The 14414-nt window shown below is 49.5% G+C and overlaps 1 protein-coding gene across 1 annotated transcript; it reads left to right on the plus strand.

Moving 5' to 3' along the window:
• Window positions 1-986: 986 nt before the first annotated feature.
• Window positions 987-5097, plus strand: FPGT (fucose-1-phosphate guanylyltransferase). Its single transcript, XM_086617358.1, has 4 exons — window positions 987-1065; window positions 1230-1397; window positions 2694-2786; window positions 3647-5097. The coding sequence occupies exons 1-4, from the start codon at window positions 987-989 to the stop codon at window positions 5095-5097; spliced, it is 1791 nt and encodes a 596-aa protein (XP_086473484.1).
• The last annotated feature ends 9317 nt before the right edge of the window (window positions 5098-14414 follow it).

The following is a 14414-nucleotide window of genomic DNA, read 5'->3' on the forward strand; positions in this document are numbered from 1 at the left end:
CCGGCAGGTATGGACAGGGACAACTTCTGTGGACTAGCTCACGTGCAATTAGTATTCCATTCCTAAATAGACTACCAAACCAGCAGTCTAACTCGCCCTGCTCCCTCCTGGGACTGCCACGGCCATGCACCCTACGCCTCGAAACCATCACCTGTTTCCACAAACACACCCAGCCCTTCAGATTCTGAGCTCGACACGGGACAAAGCGCTTCCAGAATGGAGCCTGCACGTGTTAGTGTATTTTTTTACACGCCGTGTAACTAAGAAGAACGGGAAAGAAATTTCTTTCTTTAAGATACGCCACGGGCCAGGGCAGGCGAGGCGCGGCGGGCGCACGGACGGTGTTTTCCTGCTGGACACAACGCCACTTCCAACGTCTTCAGACCCAAGACCTTAGTGAACAAGTACGATCTGCAAAAAAAAAATAAAATAAAAATCCCGGTGCGGGCAGCACAGCCGCAGGGCACAAAGCGCCTTTGTCCGGCGCGGCCCCTGCCCCGCCGGGGGCTCGGGCCGGGCTCCGCCGCTGCAGGAACCGCAGCGATGAGCGGCGCGGCGGCCCCGCTCCGCACGCCCGCGGGACGGGACGGGGCGGGACGGGACCGGACGGGACGGGACGGGACGGGACCGGACGGGACGGGACGGGACCGGACGGGACGGGACGGCCCCGCGCCGCTGCCGCCCGCTCGGGCCCGCTGCCGGGGCTCGCACCCGGCCCCGCCGCCCCAGACGAGCGTTCCGCCCGCGGCGGCCCGGGGCAGGCGCCGGCCCCGCTCCGTCCAGCCCAGCCCAGCCCAGCCCAGCCCTGCCCCGGGCGCGACCCACGCACCGGGCACCGGCGCCACCTGAGGCGGCCCCGCCCGCCCCGCCGGGCCCCGCCCCGGCTCCGGGCCCGGCTCTTCCGGGTCGGGCGCTCCGGGCCCGCGCGGCGCCGCGGTTACGGTGGCGGCAGCGCCGGGGCTCGGCTCCCGGAGGCCGGCGCGGCCATGGCGGCGGCGGGCGAGCGGAGCGCGGCGCGGCGGGAGGCCACGGGGCGGCGGCTGGCGCGGTTCGCGGCGCTCAGAGGTGGGCCGGGGCGGGCCGGGCGGGAGGCAGCGGCGGAGGCCCGGGCCGGGCCGCGCTCGCCCTGCAGCCGGCCGCGGGGGTGGCGGGTCGGGCGCGCCCCGCCTGACCGCGCCCGCTTCGGGCTCGGGCGGCCGCGCCTGACGCCGGTGCTGCTCTGCCGGCAGGGAAGGCCGCCCGGCCCGGCGAGTTCTGGGACGTCGTGGCGCTGACGGCCGGCGACGCGCAGCAGGCGCTCGCCTACCGGCGGCAGCTCACCGAGAAGCTGAGCAGAAGGGAGCTCCCGCTCGGCGTCCGGTACCACGTGTTTGCGGATCCGCCGGGACCGAAAATCGGTGGGTGCCCGCCGGCCTTCTCCGTGCTCTCGGGGGGGGCGGGGGTTCGCCAGGCCGGCGCGGGGCAGCCGCTGGGGCGGAGGGGGCGCGGGGCGGGGCGCGCCCGCGGTGTTACCGCCCGAGTGCCCCTCGCCCGGTGCGCTGTGCGTTCGCTCAACGCGCCGGTGTGACACACTCGCGTGGTGCCGCTCGGTTTGGGCCCGGCGGGAGCGGGGAAGGGCTCCGCGCCGCCGCCGGAGCTGCAGCACTGACCGCGGGCGCAGGGCCTGCCGCCGCCGCCCGCTGCGCGGTTCCGATCCAGTTGCGCCACTGCGAGCGTCACTGGTGGGCTTGGTGTGCGTTAACTGGGGCCACCGCACTTCCCAGGGTAGCGTCTCGCACGCCGTCGTGGTGGTTTTGAACGCGTGGGTGCTGCTGGCGGTGATATATGGTGCTTCGAAGTGCCCTATAGAATATCACCTGCTTGAGGTTTTTATAGATTTGTACCGCTTACCTTAACCGGGCTGTTTAATTTAAATAACTTGAATATGTTTTACTGTATTCCCCAATGCACAGCAGAAACCTGGGAGGCAGTCGTCTGACTGTCTGTAATATCGCCCTATAATCCTTGATGCCTGTTGGCTTTGATGTAGACGGTATCTCATCTCAGCAGTCTGTCTGTAGTAGAGAATAACAAGCAGAGATTAACTGTCAGAAACCTAGCAACGTGGGAGCACGTAAAAATATCCCAAACCATTGCCTCTCATCCCATATTATAAATGTCAATTTACGTTGACTTTTTGACATGAATGTCAGAAGTGCCTTTGAACACTCACTTCGAGTCTGTGGTGAACCTTCGTGGGACTCGTTTCCTACTGCAGCCGGTGTTTATGGTGACATTACGGCCTGTTGGAATGATGCTGTGGCCATTCAGAGAACGACTGTGTTTTCCCAAGAGCTGTCTGCTCAGGACACCCTCCCCTCTGAGTGCACCAGGCTTCCAAAGTGACTGTCCATCGTCTCTTTGCACGATTTTATCAACTGTGATACAGTAGAAAGGCTGTTCTGTCACAAACAGTTTAGGAAATTTGGGATAGATATCTGTGTGTTCATTGGCACTCAGTTGGTTTAAAAGATCATCTCTGCAGTCATAAGGACTTTTTTAAAATAAATGACAACTTATTTTCTGCAGTAGAAGGCAGCATTTAAAGCATGTTTCCTGGTCACCCTACCACAGCACTGGATCCCAGTACACTTCCATGTTAGTGCAGATGTTATTGGTGCTCTTCAACAGATACTAAAATATTTTTTCTTTAGGGAATGGTGGATCAACACTTCATGTTCTTCAATGCTTGGAAGATCTGTATGGCGATAAATGGACTTCTCTTACTGTGCTGCTGATTCATTCTGGTACAGTCTGGTTTACATTTCATACTCTAAAGTTATACCTCTTTTTTTTTTCTAAAAATAGTATGATGGCAGATAAGCAGACAGAGTTCTAAAATACAGCTCCCTCAGAAAAGTAGTCCCGAATGTATCTGATCTGGTCATTCAAATTTAGATTGGTCCTTAGGAGATACTCCTGTCACTTAAGCATTTCTTCTCAGCAATTAAGTCGTTCGGTCAAACGACTGGAGAAAGTGGAGAAGGACGTGTAATTCAGAGTATCCGAATCAAGCTTCGGCCTTGACACACCCATTCAAGGCACGTGGCCCTCTCTGCGGGGGACCTGGGGGTCCTGGTAACTCCAGGCAGACGGAATACTCACCACTCATCTGCTTAGGCAGAACACCTCCAACAGGGACATCCGTTTTGCAAGGAGAAAGAAACCAGGTCATAACAAGTCACCTGAGCAAACCACGGCTTCTTTGGCTTATCTCTGACTTGAAATTCCTGGAGGAGGGTGGGGTCCCCCTTTTTTTCACGCGAAAAGCAGACATCGTTTGCCGCCTTCACTTTAGTTGTAGACAAATGGTCCGTATTCCAGCTCTGAAGCAAACTAAAGGTAGTGAAACCAAACACAACTTTGATATCAGCTATTTAAGGCATGCTGAAGTTTGAGCACAAGATCAGATCTGCTTTGAGAAATGTTTGAAGGATTAATGATTTTTTTTTTTACATCTGTCATTTCTTGAGGAATACTTAGTATATCACGAAGCTGGGTTCGTTTTTTTATACCTTTGTGTAGATGTAAAACGGCTGTATAGGTTTAGTTTTTGCTTACTTAAACACAATGTCTCTGCATAATTAAAAGTGTCTTTTTCTTCAAGGTGGTTACAGTCAACGTTTGCCAAACGCGAGTGCACTGGGAAAGATTTTCACAGCTTTGCCTTTTGGTGATCCCGTTTACCAGATGTTGGAGCTGAAGCTTGCCATGTACATTGATTTCCCCAGTCGCATGAAGCCAGGAATTCTCGTTACGTGTTCGGATGACATAGAACTTTACAGCACTGGAGTTACAGAAACCGTCACGTTTGATAAACCCGGATTTACTGCATTAGCTCACCCTTCAGACGTGACAGTGGGGACCACTCACGGAGTGTTTGTTTTGGATCCATCCAGTTTTTCAGGAAAAGGAGGACTCGAATACACATCTTGCCATCATTTCCTGCACAAGCCTGATGTTGAGACGATGCGCCAGCGCGGCGCAGTGTGCGTACGAGGGAATTGTTCCCAGCTCGGTTCCTCTGGAGACCACAGGGGCTCAGGAACGGACTCGGGCTGTGTGTATACAGACAGTATATTTTACATGGATCATAGCACTGCAAAACGATTACTGACATTTTATAAGCAAATGGGCACTCTTTGCTGCGAAATAGATGCATATGGCGACTTCCTCCAGGCCCTGGGGCCGGGAGCCACTCAAGATTACACAAAAAATACAAGTAACGTCACGAAAGAGGCATCACGATCAGTAGAAGTGCGGCAGAAGCTCTACTCCCTTCTGAAAGGAACTACGTTTAATGTTATAGTCTTGCACAACTCGAAGTTCTATCACATTGGAACTACTCAGGAGTATTTGTTTCATTTTACATCCGACAGCAAACTGAGATTTGAGCTTGATTTACAGTCTGTGGCTTTCAGCATCGCTTCGGACCAAGCCGAGCCCTCGGATGGCTCGGCGAGTGTCATTCAGAGCGTGCTCGAGCCCGGGTGTTGCATAGGGGCTGGATCCGTCATCGAATACTCGAGAATCGGGCCTGAAGTCTCCGTAGGGAAGAACAGCATTATTAGTGGGTCGTACATAAATGTGGAAGTAGACATACCTTCAAACTGTTTTCTGAGCTCATTAAGTGTAAAAATCAACAATCAAGTCAAGTATGTAAGTATGGTGTTTAGTGTAGAAGACGACTTGAAGAAGAGTGTGAAATCGTTGTCAGATATACATTCACTCCAGTTTTTCGGAACCAGCTTACTGGAATGCCTGGACCTCTGGGGTGTAAAGGCATCAGACCAGCTCTTCTCCAGTGAGAACGCAGGTTTGGGGTTGTGGACTGCCAGGGTTTTTCCTGTGTGTTCTACTTTAAGTGAATCGGTTAGAATGTCATTAGAAATGTTAAATTCTGTGCAGCGCATGTCAGCTTTTAAACTGAATGGCTTCCAGCTCTTGTCCGTTGAAGAAATGCTCTCCTACAAGGATGTAGAGGACATGTTGAAGTTTAGGAAGCAAATTTATGATGAAATCCATCTACAGAGACAAAAAGAGAAGCCTGATTTGTAGAATGTACAGTACTTGATCAGATTTCCAGTTTTCATTTGTGGATGATTGATTACTTCCCATCTGGTAAAAATCATGAGGAAAAAAGTGCACAGATTTTTTCTCTGATTTCATTGAAGTAGAAACAATGAAATTGCATTAATAATATTGTTGTAGCGTAACATTAATAATGCAGCAAATGCAGATAAACTATTCTTTTGATGAAAGAATTAAGTATTTTAGATCTCTGAAAACACTAATTGGTGACTTTTCTTGGGGTGCATGTTATTATGTTTTGTAGTCTTTGTCAGTAACAATATGATACAGAACAAATTAATTAGAAATTTGACTGAAAACTGCTTTAAAGGTTTTTTAAAGTAGAACATTAGCTCCAGCAACATGGAATGATATAGCAGTAACTTCTGTTTCTGTCTCTCCATGCTGCCTTTTTACAGTTGTGTTTCAAATAGATAGAGATAAATTTTTTAAAAGTACTTTTTAAAATAAAGTCATCCTGTCTTAAGCATTAATCATTTTCTTTCTCTGTTTTTTTTTTCTTTTTGTAATTTTTTTATGCTTTCTTGTCACTCTTGCACTTGTGACTAATAATATTGGGGTCAAAACCTGGCATCAAGACATACTGATTTCATTTTTTTTACTGTTAGTCATTTGGAAGCTGGTAGTTTGATTTCCAGCTACCAAGTTTTGTTATCCACGGATTGATATGTGCCACCTGAAAACCTACATTTCGTACATCTCTGAACTGAACTGCCAGAGTCCTTGGAGTGATGCTTAACCCTCATGCAGACCAGTGGAGCAAACAACAGAGGTTGACTGTCGTGAGTGGTACCAAGGTGCACATCTTCAGAGAAACACACACTATCTGTTCTCCCTTCCCCTTCTCCACCCTTCACTGAAAAAGGTGCCTAGTTTAGGTAGCAGATGCATAAGTATGCTTTCTATGCTTTCTGTTCTGGCCTGATCAAAAAGGAAAGTGCCTTTTTTACGTGTACAACTTTAAATGTACTTTTCTCTGTTCCCTCTTCCCTGCCCCCCTTTTTCAAAGCTACAGGAAGTGTCATGCTAGGTCACGCCAGCACCCTGTTAGCCCTGTCTTCTGTCCCAGGCTGTGGCACCACCAAGGTGCTGTGCAGGGACAGCATGAGCCTAGCCACTTCTGGGATCTGCTGTGTTCTCAACAGCTCAGTACATAAGCAGTGAGTATGTACTTCAGTGCTACGAGGTGGAAAAATCTTGTTCACACTAAGTTTATATTCAGATACCTCAAATGATTTATTTTTAATTTTGCTTCTATAATGTCTGCATTTTTAGTTTTCCTATTTCATGCATCTTTTTCTCTTGCATCTTTTTCTCTTGCTTTTATCTGTGGGTTTTCATGTTTTATGTAATGTTTCTTTATAACAGTGTTTATCTCCCTACTGACTGAATTTCCTAATGGCATCTTTCTTATGCCACTTACAAGGTAGTAGTGTAATATCTTCTGAATATTACCCGAGCTGGTTTAACCTTCACCAAGTTTCTTCCTCATTGATAAAGAAGCCTTTCAGGAGACATAGTGTTTGTCCTGCGGATCTCTCTGAGCAAGAAGCAATACAAAGGAGCTAGGCATGGAGGTTGGGAATTGCTGAGGTCGACTTCAGAGGAATAAGGACAGTTTCTGAGCAACTAGAGGTTTTAGAAGTCATTATAAAATACTAATTGAACAACAGAAACAGCGGTAGATTTGAGAACATTAAGGTCCAAGACAAACGCATAAAGTCACAAGGTAAAAATAGTCGTAGAACATGAAGCATGAAATTGTGGTTTGTATGTCATCCTGTTTGCATAATCTATTCATCTATTGTTAGAGCATACAAAATGTTTTGGGAAAAACAAATGTTTGGTGTAGACTTTGCGTCTTCAATTGGAGACCAAACTTGGTTCTGAATCATTGCTTTACTGCCAGACAAGCTTTCTGGATGTTTAGTTACAGGACAACGAAGTTGCATTCTTTTAACATGATTATTCGCTTTAACTGTTACGGTTGCATTTATTCTAAATTCCCGAAATACTATGTATTGATTTCATTACTGAAAGCAATCTGGATATAAATAGAGAACGGATTTGCTTCTCACGCATAAGTAATGGAAAAAAAGAGTGAGGAAAAGCATCCTGACCAAACGATTTTCAGAAAGTGTTGGGGTAGACTTGATCAAATAGCAGCTGCTATGATCTTGGAAGCAGTGTTCTTCTGAGAGAGTTAAGGAAAAATAAAAAAAAAAAAGAGAAAAAAAAAAAAAGAGTGGAATCCTGGTTGTAGTCTTAGTCTGCCATGCCCGGCACCTGGGTCAGCAGCCTGCCTCAGGCTCTGTCAGTCCACCAAGTGCACAAGGAAAGGTAAGAGAGACTTCTTGCAGTATTTCTCAGGTTTTCTTTCCTGGCATGCTGCTGTCCTGTCTGTCCTGCCCTGGACTGCTCAGACGTGCTGGCCCAGCTGCAACCAGGATGGGCAAGAACTACTCCCACCCCTGCAGGAGGCAGTATCCGCTGGGACGCGCTGTCCATCACTGTGATTCGTCACCTAGCCGCTGTGTCAGAATGATCCAAGTTACTAGGAAATTCAGTGTTGCACAAAAACTCTGCCATGCTGTGTTGGAGAGTGACTCACACGGTTTGACAGGGCACTGGTCTCCACTGGTGCTCCCTTGGCCTCGACAGCCTGTGGGTCCGACGCAGACGCGGGCTCACGCTCGTGTGAGTGCTGTGAGCCCGGGGGGGGCTTGCTGGGGTCCACAGAGAAGCCTGGCACTTGCCATCAGCAACGCTCCTCTGAACCCCAGATGACCCAGTTCCCAGGTAGGTGCTGGAAGGCTCAGCTGTGCCGCTCCCCGAGGGCAGTAACACTTGCGCTGCGCTTAGTCCTGCTGTCCCGGATCTGAACGGGGAAAATTTCCATAAAGATGTGCCGAAAGTGTTCTTTGGGCTCGGCCCCAGAGAGCGTGGCTCTGCTGTCGGCAGTGCACGCACGACCTGCATCTCTGCACGCCTTGGAACACAACGTCCTTCCTGTTGGTGACCTTCCCTCCGCCGTGCAGTTCGTGCGGCGCGGCCCCCGAAGCCATCGCTTAAACAATGTCTGTGTTCAAACACTCCAACCGTGTGGTCAGACACTGCTTCCTTTGCAGCTCTTAAAGCGCGTGAGTGAGTTGAAGAGCTTGTGGCCAAACACCTCAGTGAGGAGCTGGAAATATTTTCTTAACCTTTGAATAAAGGCCTAAGGTACCTTGTTTTGCAAACCTGTGCAGCACGCGATGTCCGCTCTCATCTCACCATTCCTAGCCGTGTGTCAATGGATTGCCCTGTTGGGAAATGAAACATTTAGATCTTGAGGCAAAAAACAGAAAAAAAAAAATCTATCGTAATGGAATAAGCGTAGGTTTGATATACTAGGTAAGAAACATGAGACTCTGTTAAGTCTTTATTCCATTCCACACTTTTCCTTTTACACTAAATTATTTTTTTCTCAAATTTTAGAAAGCTGATTTTGCTCATTACTAGCTGTAGGTACTGTCAGCAAGCTTAATGAATTTATTCCACAGGCATTGAAATACCTGGATTTGTAAAACTCTTCATTTTTAAACTACAATCAAATTTAATGTAATATTTTGTTGAAAACATTTTCCCACGTGTTTTTATATCATGTAGGGTTATGTGTGTGCATGTTCACACACATATTCTGTAGATTCATTCTTGGACTCCACACTTAGGAATAAAAAGCTTCCACAGACTTCCACTGAGCCACAGGAAGCACGTGTTTGCCCATTAAATTTCTAATGCATCCATAATCCTTTGTGGTCTTTCTTACTATCAATAAGATTATCATCATTAAGTAAGAGATTGGAAAGTTTATGGAAGTATTCAGAGAAAATGGACCATGCCATAGAGAATGTTGGTGCGTGAAGATTGATAACGATATTGGCATCCATCTGTCAAGGGCCGGTGGAATTTAAAAATTAAAATGCACATCCATTGCATTTTGATGAATCCTTTGTTGAAAGGATTTGGTAGACGTGAGGCATATTTTTCTGCAGGCTTTTTTGTGAGTTCTAAATGCTGAAACGTGGCTTTACCCTGTCAAGCTACAGAAAGTAGCTGGGTTTGTTGTTTTTTCTGTATTGGCTTCAGAATAAAATCTGAAAACCTGGAATGAATACCCTATTTGATTGAAGTCACTGGGAGTTTTGCCCCTGGCAAAGCACGTTGATGGAGTAAATGTTTCTACGGTCCACCGGGCACAGGAGTCTCGAAGATGAAGAGGAAGAAGAGCTGCAGAGCTCTTGTGTGTATGCTGACGGCGAGTGCTGCAACCCTGCACGCGCCTGCCCAGCCTTCGCGGCCCTGCTGCAGCTGGCTGTGCAGCCCGGGAGCTCTGCTGGGCCCTGGCTGAGCCGGGGATGAGCGGGCACAGCAAGCCCTGGCGCTCAGAGCACAGCAGTGCTAGCAGGAACAGTCAGTCTGCAGTGGGTGTAATGTCATTGTTGAGCTAACACAGTGATGTTTCTGTCAAAAGAAGGAGAGGGAGAGAGGAAATGACAGATGAGCGAGTATTTGTATGTATGCTTGATGACACGTTTGAAAATTAATGTCTCTGTTTAGGCAGGAGATAAGTGCTGTCTGTATTGCAGCTGTTTATGAAGTGTGCGTGTTCTGTCGCTGTAACAAACTCCAGTCCTTACAACGAGGGCTCTGGTGTAGTGTGGTCAAACCTTGCAGAAATCGGAAAGACTTCAGACTGGACTTCCTCGCGATAACAATCTAAGGTAGACGTACACAATGCGTGTATGCGTTTTATTCGTATTGCACTTGGCAAACTTTCGCTCATCTTTCTTTTTCACAGTCTGCTGTTGAGGTAGACGACAACAATTTTCTCATGCAACCAGCTGGGATAAACCTGTCCCAAGGAAACCGAGAGACTTGTGCAAGGCCACACAGTAAAATTTAACAGCAAGATAACAGTCATTATGGAGTTGCTGTTTTCTAGTATCAGATTCTAAAATAAGACTATCGTGGTGTCCTGGTCCATGATTTTCCTCCAGTCTGAGTAATAAAGGATGCAACGCTGAAAATGACAGGTAGGACCTCCCAAGAACAAGAGGCATCTGTTGAAACTTGGAGTTTGATTTTGATTAAGGCTGACTGAGTTTCCTAGATGGATGCAGTTCTCATACGGGCCTCTAGACCATTGCCAGGCTCCAGCTACCCTGAAATGCAACTCGGGCTGGTACAGTCTCAAATAAAGCCAAGAAGAGTGTTTAATTATTTTATTCATGTCAGCTTCTTTATTTAATCAGTTTTGCTGTGTAGTGCAATAATAGGGCTCATAATGAACATCATCTTAATGATTTCCCTGAATGCTTTGAGAGCATGCTATAATGAACGGAGATTTAGCCATCCTGTGTGTCTTACACTATGAAATTTGAGAGAGGAGGATTATTTTGGTAACCTTTTAGGCAGGAAATTGAAATCTGAGAAATTGGGCACTTAAAAAAGAACACAAGGGAAGGCAGCTGAAATAAAAATGAGCAGCTGAAAGGTATCTGTGCCAGAAGGATTTGGGGAACTGACGGAAGAAAGGAAGCTCCAACAATCATTGGATCTGCATAGAAACATTCTTGACTTGGACAGGGAGTTTGCCTGTGCTGGGGCTCAGCGATTCCAGCCTCCTCTCGTTCCTAAATCTCTGATGCAACAGCTTCATTTTCTTCTCTCTGCACATGTGGAAAATTAATCCCTGTGCAAATGCCACTGTAGTACTGTGAGAACAAAACCAGCAGTACTATTCTCCTGTACGCCTCTCCTAATCCACTGCCACGGAGAAGCAGTCGTAAACGCCTGTTTCCTTGTACGGCCTACAGAGTTCCTGGTACCTTATTTTCACAAAAATGCCTTTTCTTTTAGCGCCCTTTTCATCTTCTGTGACATATCTGAATGTCAGCAGAATGCCATTGAAATTTATTGAAGCAACTTACAGCCTCTCAAAGTAAATGATAGATATGGATATGTTCTAATTAATTTGAAATAAAGATCATTTCAAAAGACTTAATCTTGTAAAGCCTCCCTGCGAAGGACATTTAAAACCAGAGATGGGAAAAGAATTTTTCACATATTTCTCTTGTAAGATTGGACATGACAGCTGTGCATTCCAAACATAAAACAGCAATAAAACCTCTAAAATATTAATCAAAGAAATTTGTACAGCTCATTATTCTGTAAACATTACATCTGAAGACATTACTCACTGAAAAACGTTGCTCTTGACATTTTAGTGCTACTTGTATAGATGTTAATTAGAACTGGCCCAACACAGTACTCAGAGCAGTTTTTCCTTTCTTCTCTGTTTGCAAACAGCCTGAAAACAGGCTCTGCAATTATTATTAGGTTTTTGCCTTTTCCCCTCACCCAGTATCAATTATTCTGCAACTGCTTCACATAGCCTATGATGTGAATGCTTCAAGAATTCGCCTGAAAGTTGCTGTCATGATGAACAAAGCTGTTCCGTTGACTTCAGTGTTGTAGTTTCCAGTGGTCTTCCCTGAATGTCCACAGGAATTTTCACCCACACAAACGTTTGCAAAGAGTGAATAAAAATACGGTATAGAAACTGATTACTTATTTTTTATACATTTTCGTAAAGTAGATGGTACTAGAATATAAATAATACGCAAGGTATTTACTTCTTGTAAAGCAAATAATTTATTCTCTATCTCATCATGGAAAATTAATGCTCTTACTTTATAAAGCTATTCTATTAAAATGCATTTGCTGTGCAGAAGTGAACAGAACGTTTCTTGGGCTTTGGAGTCTGTCCCGGTCCTGTTTCTGTCCTAGTTTGCTTGGCCTGGATGGAAGAGAAGTCTGGTTCTTCAGTGCCAAAGGGCGCGCTGACGCCAGCCCGGGCTCTGCCCCAGCGGCAGCGGGAGCTGTGGCACCAAAGCCAGCCGGGACGGGGGCTGTCTGGGACAAGGAGCCGTCACAGGCCTGTGTCAGACTGTCCCATGATTTTTACCCAAACCGGCCAACTCCCAGCTTGGATTGTACTGCACATCCGAGCCCCTGCGGGACAGCAGGCTGCAGCCAAGCCCTTCGGAAGCCCCACCACGCATGGAGCAGCCAAGCAAGCCCCCACCGCGGCCGGGGCACTGCTGCTCCTCCGTGGCACCTGCCTCTCCCTCCAGCTAGCCCGGGCTGAGCAGGCAGCCTTGGTACCAGCCTTGGCTACTCCGTGCGGATCAGCTGGGTGAGGATGGAGAAGCACATGGAAATCAAGCCACAGGATCCATCCTGGCACGTGCAGGGGCTCTGAGGGGAGAGGGTTACATTTTCGCAGCCTCGATCGTAAGGGTTTCTTTCATAAATCCCAAGACTTTTACAAAAAAGGACAATGTTATTACCGGTTTTGTTATGATTGCAGTGCCATTACCCAGGCCATGTGACCCAACAGTGGGAAAGTGAAAAATATGGCGCATGTCTCCCGCCTTTGGAGGTGCCACAGGAACGATCCGCACGGGACACGCTGTCCCGGGAGGCGCTGGCAGCGCCCGTGAGCGGACCCGAGCTGCCCTCATGCCAGCAGCTGCGGACGGGCTCTGCTGAGGGCAGGCGATGGCACCGCGGGGCACTCCCGGGATTTGCCGTGTCCCTGGCACCCACGGCAGCGCTGGGGGCCGCGGTGCACGCGGGTGGCTGGTGATGGGTTGATGGGGGTGGTGGGTTGATGGGGGTGGTGGGTTGATGGGGGTGATGGGTTGATGGGGGTGGTGGGTTGATGGGGGGGGTTCTGGTGGCAGGGGAGGGGATTTGCCCCCTGTGACCTCCCTGGTTTCGGAACTGGGTCAGACCCGGCTCTGGCCACCAGATCGGGCTCCCATCCCCCTCGGGGTTGAGCCAATCGGCGCCTCTGCCAATTGCCCTATTTACGTTGGGACAAAGGAACCGGAAAAGGTGCTTTGCCCAGGAGCGAGCAGAGAAGGGAGGGGGGCACTGCCCGGCTCCCGGCCGGGGGCTGCCCCGGGCCGGTGCCACCCGCACACGGACAAGAACGCGGCAGCTGGCAGTGCGTGAGGGCTCCGTGCCAGCTGCACACACCAGCGCGCTGCCCCCGTCCTCCTCAGAGTAAGTCCCGGACTCAAACCAAAACTCGGAGCTCTCCTGGCTGCTAAAAAAGAGCTGCCTCTGTCCCAGCGGGACCCAGGGCATGGCCGGAGGCTGGGCGGTGCCAGGCGGGGCGCAGCGCTGCTGAAGGCGCAGCGCTTCCCGGCGCCGGGAGCCCGCGCCGCTTCCCGGCTGCCCGCTGCCATGCGGCGGAGCGGAGCGCAGTGCGGTGCCCGCACGCGGGCGCGGCGGGAAGCAGGAGTTCTCAGGTGCCCGGGAACTGGTCGGGCTGAGTTGGCAACACCTGCGATGCGGGCGCGTAAGTGCCGCGGGAGCGCAAAGCCGTGCGCAGGCGCTGCGCTGCCGGGATGCTGCCGGGAGCCCGGCCCGGCCGCAGGCGCCGCCTCCAGAGCCGCTCCCGGAGGAACCGGCTGGTCTGTCTTGGCAGGCAGAGGCGAGAATGCTGGCGCGATAAGGCCAAGTGCAGAGTCCTTCACTTGGGGTATAAAAACCCCAAGCATCGCTATAGGCTCAGGGAAGAGCGGCTGGAGAGCTGCCTGGCGGAGAAGGACCTGGGGGTGTTGGTTGACTACCGGCTTGATATGAGCCAACAGTGTGCCCAGGTGGCCAAAAAGGCCAATGGGATACTGGCGTGTATCAAGAATAGTGTGACCAGCAGGAGCAGGGAAGTGATCCTGCCCCTGTACTCGGCACTGGTGAGGCCGCACCTGGAATATTGTGTCCAGTTTTGGGCCCCTCGCTTTAAGAGAGATATTGAGCTCCTGGAGCGAGTCCAGAGAAGGGCAACTAAACTGGTCAAGGGGCTGGAAAATAAAACTTATGAGGAGCGGCTGAGGGAGTTGGGGCTGTTTAGCCTGGAGAAGAGGAGGCTGAGGGGAGACCTGATTACAGCCTACAAATACTTGAGAAGGGATGGTGGGGAGGTAGGGGAAGGGCTCTTTACATTAGTGTTGGGTGATAGAACAAGAGGAAATGGGTACAAGCTTAGTCAGGGGAGATTCAGGTTGGATGTTAGGAAGTATTTCTTCTCTGAAAGGGTTGTCAGCCACTGGAATAGGCTGCCCAGGGAGGTGGTTGAGTCCCCATCCCTGGATGTGTTTAAGAATAGGGTGGATGATCTACTTGAGGATATGGTTTAATGGGGATTAGGGATGGTTGGACTCCATGAT

Source organism: Tauraco erythrolophus, chromosome 10 (assembly GCF_009769465.1).
Source record: "Tauraco erythrolophus isolate bTauEry1 chromosome 10, bTauEry1.pri, whole genome shotgun sequence".
Classification (NCBI taxonomy): Eukaryota; Metazoa; Chordata; class Aves; order Musophagiformes; family Musophagidae; genus Tauraco; species Tauraco erythrolophus.